The sequence below is a fragment of the Pelobates fuscus genome, chromosome 3, assembly GCF_036172605.1.
Source record: "Pelobates fuscus isolate aPelFus1 chromosome 3, aPelFus1.pri, whole genome shotgun sequence".
Taxonomy (NCBI): Eukaryota; Metazoa; Chordata; class Amphibia; order Anura; family Pelobatidae; genus Pelobates; species Pelobates fuscus.
In genome coordinates, this window is record NC_086319.1 from 217,304,491 (window position 1) to 217,317,433 (window position 12,943).

General features: G+C 40.7%; 1 protein-coding gene across 1 annotated transcript in view; it reads left to right on the plus strand.

The window, feature by feature from the left end:
• The window catches only part of LRRK2 (leucine rich repeat kinase 2), a 245,907-nt gene that overhangs the window by 18,720 nt on the left and 214,244 nt on the right, over positions 1-12,943 (plus strand). Inside the window, exon 5 of the mRNA XM_063448081.1 lies at positions 3,811-3,945. Coding sequence (XP_063304151.1) covers positions 3,811-3,945 — 135 coding nt within the window. The remainder of the gene's footprint in view (positions 1-3,810; positions 3,946-12,943) is intronic.

Sequence of the window (12,943 nt, forward strand, 5' to 3'; positions counted from 1 at the left end):
ATGCTTTGGCCGTGTGAGGTTTGTCTATGTGGAGGGAGATTTCAGCGTGGTCGGACCAGGTGATTGAGCCAATTGAGGTGGATCGTGTGTGGGGCACCAGTGAGGGGGATATTAAGAATAGGTCAATTCTGGAGTAGGAGGAGTGTGGGTGTGAGAAGAAGGTAAAATCCGGGGTTGTGTGGTGTTGGAGCCTCCATATATCTTGTAATCCAGTTTGGGTGACGAACTCCATAAGGAGTGTGTCATTTTTCCTAGTAGGGGGTGCGTGAGTTTTATCTCTTCTTGTGTTTTTCCTGTCTATGGAAGGGGCGAGGACTGCATTGAGGTCTCCACCTAGAATAGTGTGGTGGGAGGGGAACAGTTTTAATTGTGTGCGTAGCCGTCCAAAAAGCTGGGTCGGGTGTGTTCGGGGCATAGACTGTGGTTATCGCGTATTTGTGGTTGGCGAGGTGGCCTGTGACGGTCAGGTATCTCCCTTGGGGGTCTGGGAGGCTGTTTGAGATTGTGATTGGGCATTTTTTGTGGATCAGGATTGCTACCCCGTTCTGTTTGCCTTGGGGCGAATTTGCTAGATAGCATTGTTTGTAGTTTTTGTTGGTGAGCGGGAAGGGCTTTTTTCAAAGTTTCAAAGTGTGTTTCTTGGAGGAGAATAATGTCTGCCTTCGTTCTGGTGGCCCAGCGTAATGTTTGATGTCTCTTAGCTGGGTTGTTTAGTCCCTTGCAATTGATGGAGATGCAGGAGATTGGCTCTGGCCTGGGTGTGTGTAGGTGTTGTGGTGTTGTGACAGTGAGGGTGTCCCTAGTGTGGTGTGAGCTCTGGGGTGAGGGGGGCCTCGAGGCGCACGGTCGCTCCATCTGGCAGGACTTCGAGGTGGGTGGGGTGGATGAAAGGTCGGGTGGTTGTGGGGGGGTTACAGGGATCGGGGGGGGTTGGATTACGGGGTGTCTATCCTGGTCTTATATGGTGGTTGCCAGGTAAGGTGGGGGGTGGCGGTGTTTTACACCTTGGGTTTGTCGTGTGGCTGGTGTCTCCCGGGTTCCCGGGGATTAGGGGGTGGGGGAGAGGAGGAAGAGTTTTCACATCCCTGTTACTCCTCCCCCTCACGCGCTAGGTGTGGTATTGCACTCACGGTTCGGTGCTGTTGTAACGTCTGTCTGGAGAGTTAGGTACCGCTCGTGGTCCCTCTGTCTGTGGTTGAGTTTGTTCTTGTGTTGTCTCCGTCTGTGTTCCTGTAGGTGTTTCATGCCATGGAGCGTGCTCTTGGTTTCTAGTAGAGGTAGTAGATAGCATTAGATAATAACATATTAAATACAACAAGTAAAACATTTCGTCCTAATGTGTGGTTACATTTCCCATCAATACATTTGCATTTCGTTTGTATGGATCATAAACAGTATAAAAATGTACAATAAACTTTTCAATACAGGTAGCCGTTTCATTTTGGGGGGGGTTCACCTGTCCGTCTTATGTGGATTGGGTAGGTGTGTGGGGGGTGTCTTGACCTGGTCCGTGGGGGTCTACATTAGCGTACCTGTGGTTCTGGTTATGCGTTTGGTGGGTTTCGGGGGTGTAGGAGTAAGGAGTCTCATCCGGTGCGGTCGAGGGGTGGTCTCTATGTCTTCGTTGAAGGTGCCTGTCCCTAGGGATTCGGTCTGGCATGTCGGGTGGGATCTGGGGGTGCACTCGGGAGTGGGGTGGGTAGGATTGTCCCAGTGGGTTAGTTCAATGAGACATATCGGAGTTGGGGGGGTAGGGGAAGGGGTGTGGGCTCCCTGGTGTTGCCGAGTGGTCCGTCACGTGACTTAGGGGATGGGTTGGGTGCCCTGTCGTGGGTTTTGTAGAGGGGGTACCTGCAAAGTAAAAATCTGTTAGGTTATGGTTATGGCCCAAGTTATCGGGCTAAAGTTCTCTGTTCAGTTCATGGGTAGTTCTTGGGGGGTCGTTAGACATGGTGGTGGGCAAGGTGGTAGAGGGTGATCTTTCTGTGCTTTGCTATTCGTGGGCGCTGGTGTTGCGGGCCCCCATTTGGAGGCAGGTGGGGTGGTCCAGAGCAGGCTGGTGGTTCGTTGATCAGGTCTCATTCCGGTTTGTTGGCGTGCATCCTCTCGTGGCAGAATGTGTTAGTTGCCTGTAACCGGAGGCCAGGAGGCTGGGGTTCGAGCCAGATCATGGACCAAAATTCTTTGTCTCAGGGTTGCGGATGAGTTCAAGGGAGGGGGGGGGGGGCATTTGATCATCTTCTGCATTTCATCATCTGCATTTGATCATCTTTCTTGACCATAAGTTTGAAGGGGTGTCCCCAGGTATATTTGATGCCTTGTTTCTGCAGGGCAAGTGTCAGAGGTTTGAGGTCTCTCCTTTTTTTGAGTGTGGATGGAGCCAGGTCTTGAAAAAAAGTGAGACGGGTGTCTTGGTAGCGTGGGGGTTTGTCCCGCGCCAGGGTTAGTAGCTTTTCTTTGGTTTTGAAGAAATGTATGCGAGTGATCACATCTCTTGGAGTGGATGCGCCTAAGCTTTGTGGGCGGAGGGCTCTATGGGCCCTATCCATTTCCAGCTCCTGAGGTGTGAGTTCAGGGGCTATTGCTTTAAAAATGTTTTTAAGTGTTGGTACTAGTTGTTCCATGGTGACAGTTTCAGGTAGGCCGCGGATTCTAATGTTATTCCGTCTGGATCTATTGTTTAGGTCTTCCAGACCGTCCTCCAGGGCTGACATGTGGCCGTATAGATATGCTATATCCTGGGTGTGATTTGTGGTGGTGGCTTGGAGTGATGTGAGCCGGGTTTCTACCTGATCTGTGCGGGCGTTGAGGCCTACTATATCTGCCTTCAGGCCTGCTACATGCCGTCCTATCTCAGTGGCTACATGGGCCTTGATGTCTGTGGTAGCCTGGTGTAGCATGTCCCGCAGTACCCCGATGGTAATGGGGGCCGCCGGATCTGTCATCGTGTGCAGGCTCTCTGTGTCTGAGCCTGACTCCTCGTCTGCCTGTGAGGAGGTAGCTCTCCGTTGTTCCGACGGCGTGCGGAATATGGAGGCCACGGATGGGTTCGTGTCCCTCAGTTTTTTGTTGCCCCCCATTACCTCTGTGTGGATTCAGGTGCAGGCTGCTTAGGGGCTTCGGCCGGTGAAGTAACAGGCTGTTTTGCGGTGTGAGGGATGCGGATGGCAGTGGATTTAGCGCGTGGGGGGATCAGAGCTCCGGGATCAAGCGTCCATCTTCTTCCGAGGTTAGGCCACGCCCCCCAAAAAATCCCATAAATTTTAATGGTGACTTCTGTAGATAAATTGCTTGTAAAGTTTTTCTAACCGTTTTGAATCCTTTAGAAAGCTTATTAAATTGAGGATAGTATAGTGATCCATTCAGCTCGTTTCTGTTAGCGTTCGGTTTTTAGTGAAAACCATGAATGGAATGCAGGAGAATTTAGAAGTATTGTGACAGAATTTTCAAAACCAAACACGATGTGTAGCGATTTAGACCCTCTTTGGGTCCTCTGTTCAGCGCACCTGTGGGAGGCACTGTATTTGTAGCTTGCAAATAAATAAAAAAAATAATACAAATACAGGATATGTTAGCTTGAGCATGTTCTGTCTAGTAATGATTGGCTACCATTCTAATGCGAGCAACTGCTATTAATAACAGGAGAACTAGTGTTTTGTTCAAAGATTTATAATTGATACTGAAAAACCAAACTGCTGTAAACCTTGAGACTGATGCCAAGGAAATATGTTGTCTGTTGATCTCATTTGATTGTTACATTGTAAAATTAAGTTCTGATTTTAAACCCTTTTTTTTTCTTTTTCTTCTTAGATGTAATCAATTTTCTCCTTTTGGATCATGAAGAAGATATTTTTTTATTGATTTGTAAGGCTATGAAAATCCATCCTTATGAACAAGAAATTCAGTTATACGGATGCATAGCATTAAAGCAGCTTTTAATGAAAGGTAAATATTAATCACATTCAAGCTATGTTTAGTACATATTAGTCTAACAAACTAGCTGCCAGTTTAAATTCCTCAGATTGAGGTTTAAGATGTATAATATACATATTACGTTTTATAAAAGGATGATCAGCCAGTGATAATATTCACAAAATTCTGAATATGATGATAGAAGTCGGCAAAATAATCTATTTCTACAGTTTTTATAGCAGTTGATGCCGAAAAAGCAGGCGACAGAGTAAATTGGAAATTTTTATCAGCTACACTTTCCGCATTTGGGATTGAGGGATTTTTTAAGGATCTAACAATGTCTTTATATTCTTCTCCTATAGCAAAAATCTATGGTAATGGTATAGATTCTGCTTGGTTTTCTATTAAAAACGGAACCTATCAGGGATGCCCATTGCCCCCCCCCCCCCCTTCTTTATATTCTTTCTATTGAACCATTGGCAGTATTTATAAGGCAGCAGCATAACATAACTGGGGTGAACTTAGCAACAAAAAATAACAATGTTCGCTGATGATATAATTCTAACATTAACAAACCCAGAATCTTCTATACCATTTACACTTCACTGTATATAAGAACACAGTAGATTTTCTAACTATAAGATCAATATGCTAAAAACTCAAACTCTGCATGACAATCTACCAAGCGCATTAATAAATAATCTGAATAATAACTGTAAATTTAAATGGTCCAATTCCTTACGTTATCTGGGAATAAATATAAACTTTAATATTGCAGAATGGACTACTGATAATTATACCATACTTCTTAGAGAATTTAGAAACACAATTCTAAAATGGTCTAAATTACAGATATTATCAGAGCATATTTACTTCCAAAATTAGAATATCTACTTCACACCATCCCACTTAGAGTTCCAAGGAAAATACTTCAATTGTTTCATGATCTATTTGTATCTTATGTTTGGGGCAATAAAAAAACAAGGATTGCTTTTAAAGTTATGTCAGCTAGATTAGCAGAAGGAGGTTTATAATTTCTGAATACATTTTATATCCATGACACAGTTATGTTTTCACACTATTTAGAATGGGGAAATAATAACTCAAAGCGGAAAGCTTGGTATATATATATATATATATATGAAAAGAGTATACCCTTTTGATCTTTTCTGGATTGATAAGACTTTTTAAAAAGCTACCTATTGACAACATAATTATCTCCCATACTTTCCAATCTATAATACCAAAAATACACTTTTTTGCTCCAAATCAAATTTCCTCGAATGCCCCTCTTGAGATTCTAAAATTCTTCATTCAAGATCTTAACTTATCTTGTTAGTTACTCAGAGTTGGGTTAAAAATTCAGGACCTATATGATTGTTCTGGAATTTGTAGCTTTCCAAGTATTAAAGAAAAAAATGGACTTGTGAATAAAGAATATTTTAAAAAACTTTCTTTATAAGGCAACTATAATTAAAGATTCACCTTTTGACAAGATCCTGACTGGGTACCTCCACAGTCAGCTGAGCCCAACATCCCCCCTTTTAGTGCCAACGCAGGCATTAATGTGAATCTGGTTGACTTCTCCCCTACACAATATATGGAGCTATTTTTAGGGGATACCATCTGGGAGGAGATTGTTTCCCAGACTAATTTATACGCTAGTCAATTTATTGAGACCAATCCAGGTAGCTATACAGTCAGGGAGCATGCTTGGCATCCCACAGATGTCCCTGAACTTAAAAAATTCTGGGCGCTTACCATGCTCATGGGGATAATAAAGAAGCCATCAATCCGCTCTTACTGGAGCAACAACCCAATTTGTTCGACTCCTATATTCTCCCAAACAATGCCTAGACCAAGATATGAGCTGCTGCTGAGATCACCCCCAATATGATGGGCTTCATAAAATTCGCCCTCTGGTAGACCATCTTCAGAACAGATTTTCTGAAGTTTATACCCCCCAACAAAATGTATCTATTGATGAGTCCCTAATGAAATATAAAGGGAGATTAGGGTTCAAACAGTATATCCCCTCAAAGCGGTCTAGGTATGGCATTAAAGTATACAAACTGTGCGAGAGCGAAAGTGGCTACACATTTGCCTTTCGTATATATGAGGGGAAAGATGCTCAACTGAACCCTCCTGGCTGTCCTGACTCTCTGGGGACAAGTGGGAAACTTGTATGGGACCTACTGTTCCCCTTGTTCAATAAGGGTTACCACCTTTATGTGGACAACTTTTACAGCAGTGTCCACTTGTTTAAAATTCGTTATAGTTTGCAGACACTGGCCTGCGGCACTGCAAGAAGAAATGCCAGCGATTTCCCCAGACCGCTCATAGAGGCCAAATTAAAAAAAGGTGAATGCAAATCCCTGCGCAAAGCTGAACTGCTTGCGCTAAAATTTAAGGACAGGAAGGATGTGCACATGCTAACAACCATACATAACGAAGGCATGTCAGACGTCACTGTCCGAGGCAGGGTACAGACAAAACCGGTTTGCATCAGGGCTTATAACAGGCACATGGGGTTGTTGATTTGGCTGATCAGTTAATGCAGCCTTATCTTATCTTAAGAAAGACAAAAGCCTGGTATAAAAAGGTGGCTATTTACCTGTTGCAAGTAGCAACACATAATTCATTTTTACTCTTTAAAAAAATGAATCCAGGAAGAACCACCTATCTCCAATTTCAGCTCAAGCTGATTTCCACAATAATTTATGCAGATGGTCAAGTACCAACAACGGTGCAAGAGGAGCCCAGACATTTTATTTTTAAGATACCGCCAACACCAAAAAAAAGAAATCCCCAGAAACGTTGCCGGGTCTGTTATAAAAAAGGGAAAAGGACAGACACCCCTTTTCACTGTCCCGATTGCCCTACAAAACCTGGACTGTGTATCGGAGCATGTTTTAAGGTCTACCACACAGAAAATAAATTTTTATAATACTTGTTCCTGATTTTTTTTTTGTTTGTTTATTTTGAAAGTGGCAAATTTCTGTTAGTCAGTATCCTTCCCCCCAAATCTCCAGTTAGATTCTTTTTGCAGGAGTTAGTTTACAGATTGCTGCTAACGGAAGTTTTAGTCTCATTTAGTCTGTTTTTATCAGTTTTAGTCTGTTTTTAGTATAAAAAAAAAAATTGTGTGTTAGTAACTCTGTGTTAGTCAGACTCTGACGCCACTGACACTGCGTCCGATTTTGACCCAGGTCAGTTTTCTGACACATCTAGTGACATGTCATCTGTGTGTGAGCCAGCTGCAAAAAGAAGCTGTGCTTTCTCTGCTACGCCGAATGTGGAGGAGGAACGGGTTTCTCCACAGTCAGCTGAGCCCAAAATCCCCCCTTTTAGTGCCAACACAGGCATTAATGTCAATGTGGATGACTTCTCCCCTATGCAATATATGGAGCTATTTTTAGGGGATACCATCTGGGAGGAGATTGTTCCCCAGACTAATTTATATGCTACCTAATTTATTGATACCAATCCAGATAGCTATGCAGTCAGGGAGGAGCGTGCTTGGCATCCCACAGATGTCGCTGAACTTAGAAAATTCTGGGCTCTTACAATTCTCATGGGGATTATAAAGAAGCCATCTATTACTGGAGCACCAACCCAATCTGTTCTAGTCCAGTGTACTCTCAAACCATGTCTAGAACAAGATATGAGCTGCTGCTGAGATACTTACATTTCAATGAAAATACCCTCTGTCACCCCAGAGATCACACTCAATATGATAGGCTTCATAAAATACGCCCACTGGTAGACCATCTTCAGCACAAATTTACTGAAGTTTATACTCCACAAATTTTTTTTATCTATTGATGAATCGTTAAAGAAAAATAAAGGCAGATTAGGATACAAACAATACATCCTCTCAAAGCGCTTTAGGTATGGCGTAAAATTCTACAAACTGTGCGAGAGTAGAAAGTGGCTATTCATTTGCCTTTCGTATATATGAGGGGAAATATGGTCAACTGGACCCTCCTGGCTGTACTGACTCTCTGGGGACAAGTGGGAAACTTGTTTTTGACTTACTGATCCCCTTGTTCAATAAGAGTTACCACCTTTATGTGGACAACTTTTATAGCATTGTCCGTTTGTTTCAAACTCTTTAGGGTTTCTAGATACTGGCCTGTGGCATTGTGAGAAGATATGCCAAGGATTTTCCCAGACCTTTTATAGAGGCCAAATAAAAAAAAAGTGAATGTAAAGGTCTGCACAAAGCTAAAGTGCTTGCAATAAAATTTAAGGACAGGAAGGATGTTAATATACTAACCACCATCCATGACGAAAGCATGTCAGACGTCACTGTCCGAGGCAGAGTACAGACCAAACCTGTTTGCATCAGGGCTTATAAAATGCACATGGGGGTGTTTATTTGGCTGATCAGCTGACGCAGCCATATCTTATCTTAAGAAAGACAAAAACCTGGTATAAAAAGGTGGCTATCTACCTGATGCAAGTAGCGACACATAATTCATTTTTACTCTTTAAAAAAATAAATCCAGAAAGAAACACCTTTCTCCAATTTCAGTTTAAGCTGATTTCCACAATAATTTATGGAGATGGTTGGAGAAGTTTCAACAACGGTGCCAGAGGAGTCCAGACATTTTATTTTTAAGATACCGCCAACTGCAAAAAAACACAAATCCCCTGAAATGTTGCTGGGTCTGTTATAAAAATGGGAAAACGACAGACACCCCTTTGCATTGTTTTTTTTTCTTTTGAAAGCAGCACATTATAGTTAGTCAGTTTCCTTCCCCCAAATCTCCTTTTTGCAGGAGTTAGTTTAGAGAATGCTGCTAAAGGTGCATTTGATACCTGCACATTTGGTTAAAAAAGTTTTATGGTAGTAACATATAACTGGCTGGACAAAACCAGATGACGTGTGCATAAAAAGCAGAATTCAAAAATTTCCACCATGCACATTCTCTGAAATTTGTTTAGCACAATGGTTGGGGGAAGGATGTGAAAACACCTCATATACAATACCCTGGAATGTCTACTTTATAAAAATATTACCTTTCATGATGTTAACATTAACTGGGGGATGCAAAAATATGCCAAACTGAAGATAGGCCAAGCATACCTATATATGAAGTTGAAAAACGGATATGTACAAGTCTCGATTGTGGCCTTTTAGCCCCCAAACAACCCAGCAAACCTATGCATGGGTGATATCACTGTACTCAGGAGATGTTGCTGAACACATATTGGGGTGTTGTTTGGCAGTGATACATAACAGGACCTGTTAATTCATGCCTAAAGTACAATGCATGTGTCAAAAAACACGAAGAAAATTACTACCAAAAAGTTTGCCAAAGGCTGGTGGTAGAATTATTGCATGAAAAGTATTAAACTACCACCATTCAAAATACCCTGAGTTGTCTACTTTTCACAAATATATGGTTTGATGGGGGTAAAATAAATTGGCCCAAATAGGACAGGGGCGCCGGTTTACTACATGTCAAAATTCCAAGTTGAAAAATGGATATGCGCACCTGCCAGATTGGGCCTTTTAGCCCCCAAACAATCTGACAAGCCTATGCATGGGTGGTATCACTGTACTCAGGAGATGTTGCTGAACACGTATTGGCGTGTTGTTTGGCAGTGACACATAACACGATCTGTTAATTCATGCCTAAAGTACAATGTGTGTGAAAAAAAACACACAAAAAAGGACTACCTAAATGTTTGACAAAGTCTGGTGGTAGAATTAGTGCATGGAAAGTGTTAAAAAAACCACCATTTGAAATACCCTAGGGTGTCTACTTTCCAAAAATATATGGTTTGGTGGGGTTTGGTGGGGGTAAAATACATTGGCCGGCTTTACAAATGTCCCAAATAGGACATGTGCGCAGGTTCACTACATGTCAAAATTCCAAGTTGGAAAATGGATATGCGCACCTACCAAATTGGGCCTTTTAGCCCCCAAACAACTCAACAAGCCTATGCATGGGTGGTATCACTGTACTCGGGAGATGTTGCTGAACATATATTAGTGTGTTTTTTGGCAGCAAGACATAACAGGATCTGTAAGTTTATACCTGAATTGCAATGCATGTGAAAAAAAAAAAAAAAAAAAAAAAACTACCTATGTGAAGTTTGGCATAGACTGGTGGTAAAATGGATGCATAGAAAGTGTCAAAATATACTTAGATGAATACCCTGGGTTGTCTACTTTAAAAAATATATATACATGTGGAGTGTTTTCCAGAGATTTATGACAGATAATAGTGTTACAATGTCACGAGTGAAACATTTTTAAAATGTATGTTTTGAAACCGCCATATCCTACTTGTACCTATAGCCCTATAACTTGCAAAAAAAAGCAAAAAATCATGTAAACACTGGGTATTTTTAAACTCAGGACAACATTTTGAATCTATTTAGCAGTTTTTTTCATTCGCTTTTGTAGATGAGTAAAAGATTTTCCAAGTAAAAGTCAAAAAACACGTTTTTTTTTAATTTTTTTATCATATTTTTTCATTTTTTTTTAAATTAAAATACATGAGATTATATAAATAATGGTATGTAAAGAAAGCCCCTTTTGTCCTGAAAAAAACAATATATAATTTGTATGGGAACAGTAAATGAGAGAGCGGAAAATTACAGCTAAACACAAACACCACAAAAGTGTAAAAAGAGGCCTGGTCGCAAATGTACAACATTGCAAAAAAAGTCCAGTTCTTAAGGGGTTAAGAAAATCGGTCCATTGTATAAACATACAGGAAACATACCTTAAACTTATCCATAGATGGTCCCTACGAAAATATGTACATTTCAAGCCAACTCCACAAATATCTGCTGGCGTTGTAATAGTGAACATGGTTCATTCAAACATGTATGGTGGGATTGTATAGGTTTGGACATTCTTAAATTTGAAATATCTAAACTCTATTGATTTTAAAAGTAAATATTACGTTATCTCCAGAAAGATTTTTATTCCATTTAAATTTCCCAAAAATTGATAAATTCTCTCAATATTTGACTATACATATCTTGATGGCTGTTAAACTATGTATTGCTAGAAAATGTAAACCGAATATATCTCCCTCTATAATAGAGATCAAAACCCAGATTCAATATCAAGGCCTAATGGAAAAGGCGGTGTATTTTAAGGGTAATAACATCAGCTTTTACAATAAGGGGGAAATGGTTTGATTATTATAAAGAATAAACTATTCAAGCCTTATGTAATTTAACAACCCTAGCATTGATGCTTCTGTAAGATAAACACGGATAATAATACTCCGAAAGTGGCTCTAGCTATAATTAATACTTTAAAGAAGCGATATTGACTCTGTCCTTTTCCCAGTTCCCAATGGCCGACCCGATAAAGAATTATTTTTCTTTAATACTTGTTTAATTAGTAAAATTATAATAAAAAAATGTATTTTTTTTTTTTATAATATTCAGCCATAAATTAAGCCATAGAACGGAAGAAAGGGATCAGCACTCTCTATCTATACAAGATACAACAGAAACAATAATAAATAAATAAAAAGTGGCAGCACACCTAAAAAGTACGGCTCCCTCACAGGCCTTACAACAGAAATGGTACAGAAAAAATAAAGGAAGGCAGCGCCACTAAAAACCACATAAATTAAACGAGCATAGAATAGGCAGACGAAAATGCAATATATATAATAGATAATAAGCAAATAGAAGTCCAGAATAAATAGTCTGACTGGTAGATGAATCAAACAACGAGGTATATCTTTGTAGAGGTGAATACAGTCTTTAGTAGTGGGGGATTCTTCAGAGTGGTGTAAATGCGTCTTTGTACATCATATGAAATAAAAAAAATAACAACTGATGGTGTAGTATGTCCCGAAAGGGGTAGAAGCAATAAAGAGCTATGGACGTTTTCAAGAGCTATGGACTTAGCTCTAGTGTGGATAACGTACAGTGGTATAATCCCCACTTATGGGATACATTAGGTCTTCGTATTCTTTCTTGATTAGGGGACCATATATGGAAATAAAAGCGGGAACAGCAATAGTGCTCAAAGTATAAATAGCCACTAAAATATATAGAAGAACAAATAACCCCTAGAGGCCTTAGATTTTTCAAACTCCCAACCTCTGACCAAGATGACTGAATTCATGCAAGAGTGGAACAACAAGCTCGACTCATGCACTTTCGGTCTTATAAAAAAGAGTAAAAAATCATCATTATTAAACATTGAAATAAAAAAACTTCTTGACAAACTTTTACCATTCACAGAGACACAAGTATACAAACAAAATTATATTATCATTCAAAACAAAATAGAAAAAGTAGAGATGGACACTAAACACATTAAAGTAAAAAATATATCCAAGATAAACATGACTACACAAAGAACCAAGTAAGAACTTACCACCTCAACAATAAGTCCAAATACACATCTCAGACCTTCAACCAACCCTCCACTATCCCTAACCAACAGGATCCCAGAAGACCTATTGTCTCCCACACTCGCCATCACTCCTATTATTCGGATTATGCCCCTCATGCCCCTACACATGACCCCACCCCCGCTACATCCATCACAGACAACCTCCTCACGTCCCTTTTCACAAAAGGCACCACAACTACCACCAACCACCACCACAGAAGTATCACAGCTCTTCCCACTACATCTCACCCCTAGCCATTTCACCCTCCATTGCAACTATCCTAAACCCAGGCCCACCAAACCTGTCCCACTCATGACTATCCCACAAAGACCTGATCTCACCCCCAGACCTAAAAGATTCAGACATACATTCAAACACACCCACCCCATTACACCCCCTCACCTGTCCTCTACACACCATCCAAATAGATACCAAGTGTTATCTACAGATTTGGACACAGACACTGAGGATCATTTTTTAGAATTAGGCCCAAATCTACTTGCTGCAACACATTACCTACCCAGAACAAAAAAGAGAAATCTAAGCCTAGAGGAAGGAGAAGTGGCCGAAGATTTCAAAAGAGAAAGACTAGAGAGACACTACCTAATACAGACAACCCTCATGGAATTTTTAACCTTTCCCAA